The 1,452-nt window shown below is 52.1% G+C and overlaps 1 protein-coding gene across 1 annotated transcript; it reads left to right on the top strand.

Annotated features, from left to right (window-relative positions):
• Positions 1-868: 868 nt before the first annotated feature.
• EMH_0090460 (uncharacterized protein) lies at positions 869-1,222 on the top strand (the record flags this gene model as incomplete). Its single annotated transcript, XM_013494769.1, has 1 exon — positions 869-1,222. One exon carries the CDS (start codon positions 869-871, stop codon positions 1,220-1,222), a length of 354 nt encoding a protein of 117 aa, XP_013350223.1.
• Positions 1,223-1,452: the final 230 nt, after the last annotated feature.

Raw genomic sequence — 1,452 nt, 5'->3', positions numbered from 1 at the left:
GCAGCAGCAGCAGCAGCAACAGCAGCAGCAGCAGCAGCAGCAGCAACAGCAGCAGCAGCAGCAGCAGCAGTAGCGGCAGTACCAGTAGCAGTAGCAGCAGCAGTAGCAGTAGCAGCAGCAGCAGCAGCAGCAGTAGCAGCAGCAGCAGCAGCAGCAGCAGCAGCAGTAGCAGCAGCAGCAGCAGCAGCATCAGCAGCAGTTTGCTCTACATTAGAATACTGCGAATGCAGCCCTAAACCCCAAACCCTAAACCCTAAACCCTAAACCCTATCCCCTACCCACATCGTATTTCCTTTTGTTATTAACAAATAAATAAATAAATAAATAAATAAATAAATAATTTATTTATTTATTTATTTTATTTATTTATTTATTTATTTATTTGTTTGCTGCAGGGGTAGATGTATGGCGTATAAGCTTGGGGCGTGTGGCTCCTGCTGCAGTGCCTGCTGCTGCTAGCTGCCTGTACACCTCAGTTTTTTTGTTGGATTGTTTTATTATTTTTTTGTTTTTTAAGCGAAATATAAATATTATACGTTCTCTTCGTGTTGCTGCTTTTGCTCTGCTGCTGCTGCAGTTCTTCTTTACCCTTATCACGTAAGAATACCAATCTCTTCCTCCTGCTGCTGCTGCTGCTGCTGCTGTTGCTGCTGCTGCTGCGGCTGTTGCTGTTGCTGCTGCTGTTGCTGTTGCTGCTGTTGCTACAGTAGATACACCGGAAGGTGTGTAAGAGTAGGATGCAACGGCGAGAAAGTATTGACAGCATCCGGATTGTCTTGTGCTGCTGCTGCTGCTGTTGCTGCTGCTGCTGCTGTTGCTGCTGCTGTTGCTGTTGCTGCTGCAGAGCTGTGGACGTGCTGCTGTTTGCATGCACGGGCTGTCTGCTCGTTACGCTGACCCGCCTAGAGAGCCGCTGCACCTCTCACATATTTTGTGTGTACCCGTAGTTGCTGCTGCTGCTGCTGCTGCTGCGGTGTTGCAGCAGCAGCAGCAGCAGCAACAGCAACAGCAGCAGCAGCAGCAACAGGAGCGGCAGCATGCAGGCTCAGGTGTGCAGACGAGCGCAGTTAAGCGTCATTGGGGGGAAGCTTCCTTGCTGCAGAGACCTGCTGCTCTGCTGCTGCTGCTGCTGCAGCAGCAGCAGCAGCAGCAGCAGCAACGGAAGCAACAGAAGGAGCAGCACGTGCTGCAGCAACAGCAGCAACAGCTGCAGCAAGGGTAGCAGCAGCATCGCTACCAGCAGCAGCAGGCACAGCTCGCAGCAGCCTGCTTCTGCGGTAGCAAGTGCTGCTGCAGCAACAGCAACAGCAACAGCAGCAGCAGCAGCAGCAGCTGCTGCTGCTGCTGCTGCGGTTGCTTGTTTATCGCCCTAGGTTCTCGTTCGTTTGGGGCGGGGGTTATATTTGGGGTGTATAAGCAGCTTGCTGCGGTGTACATACAGGCAGCAGCAGC

Source organism: Eimeria mitis, genomic scaffold (genome assembly GCF_000499745.2).
Source record: "Eimeria mitis Houghton genomic scaffold, Emh_scaff128, whole genome shotgun sequence".
Lineage (NCBI taxonomy): Eukaryota > Apicomplexa > Conoidasida > Eucoccidiorida > Eimeriidae > Eimeria > Eimeria mitis.
The sequence above is the reverse complement of the archived record's forward strand: the minus strand, read 5'-3'. Positions and strand labels throughout refer to the sequence as shown.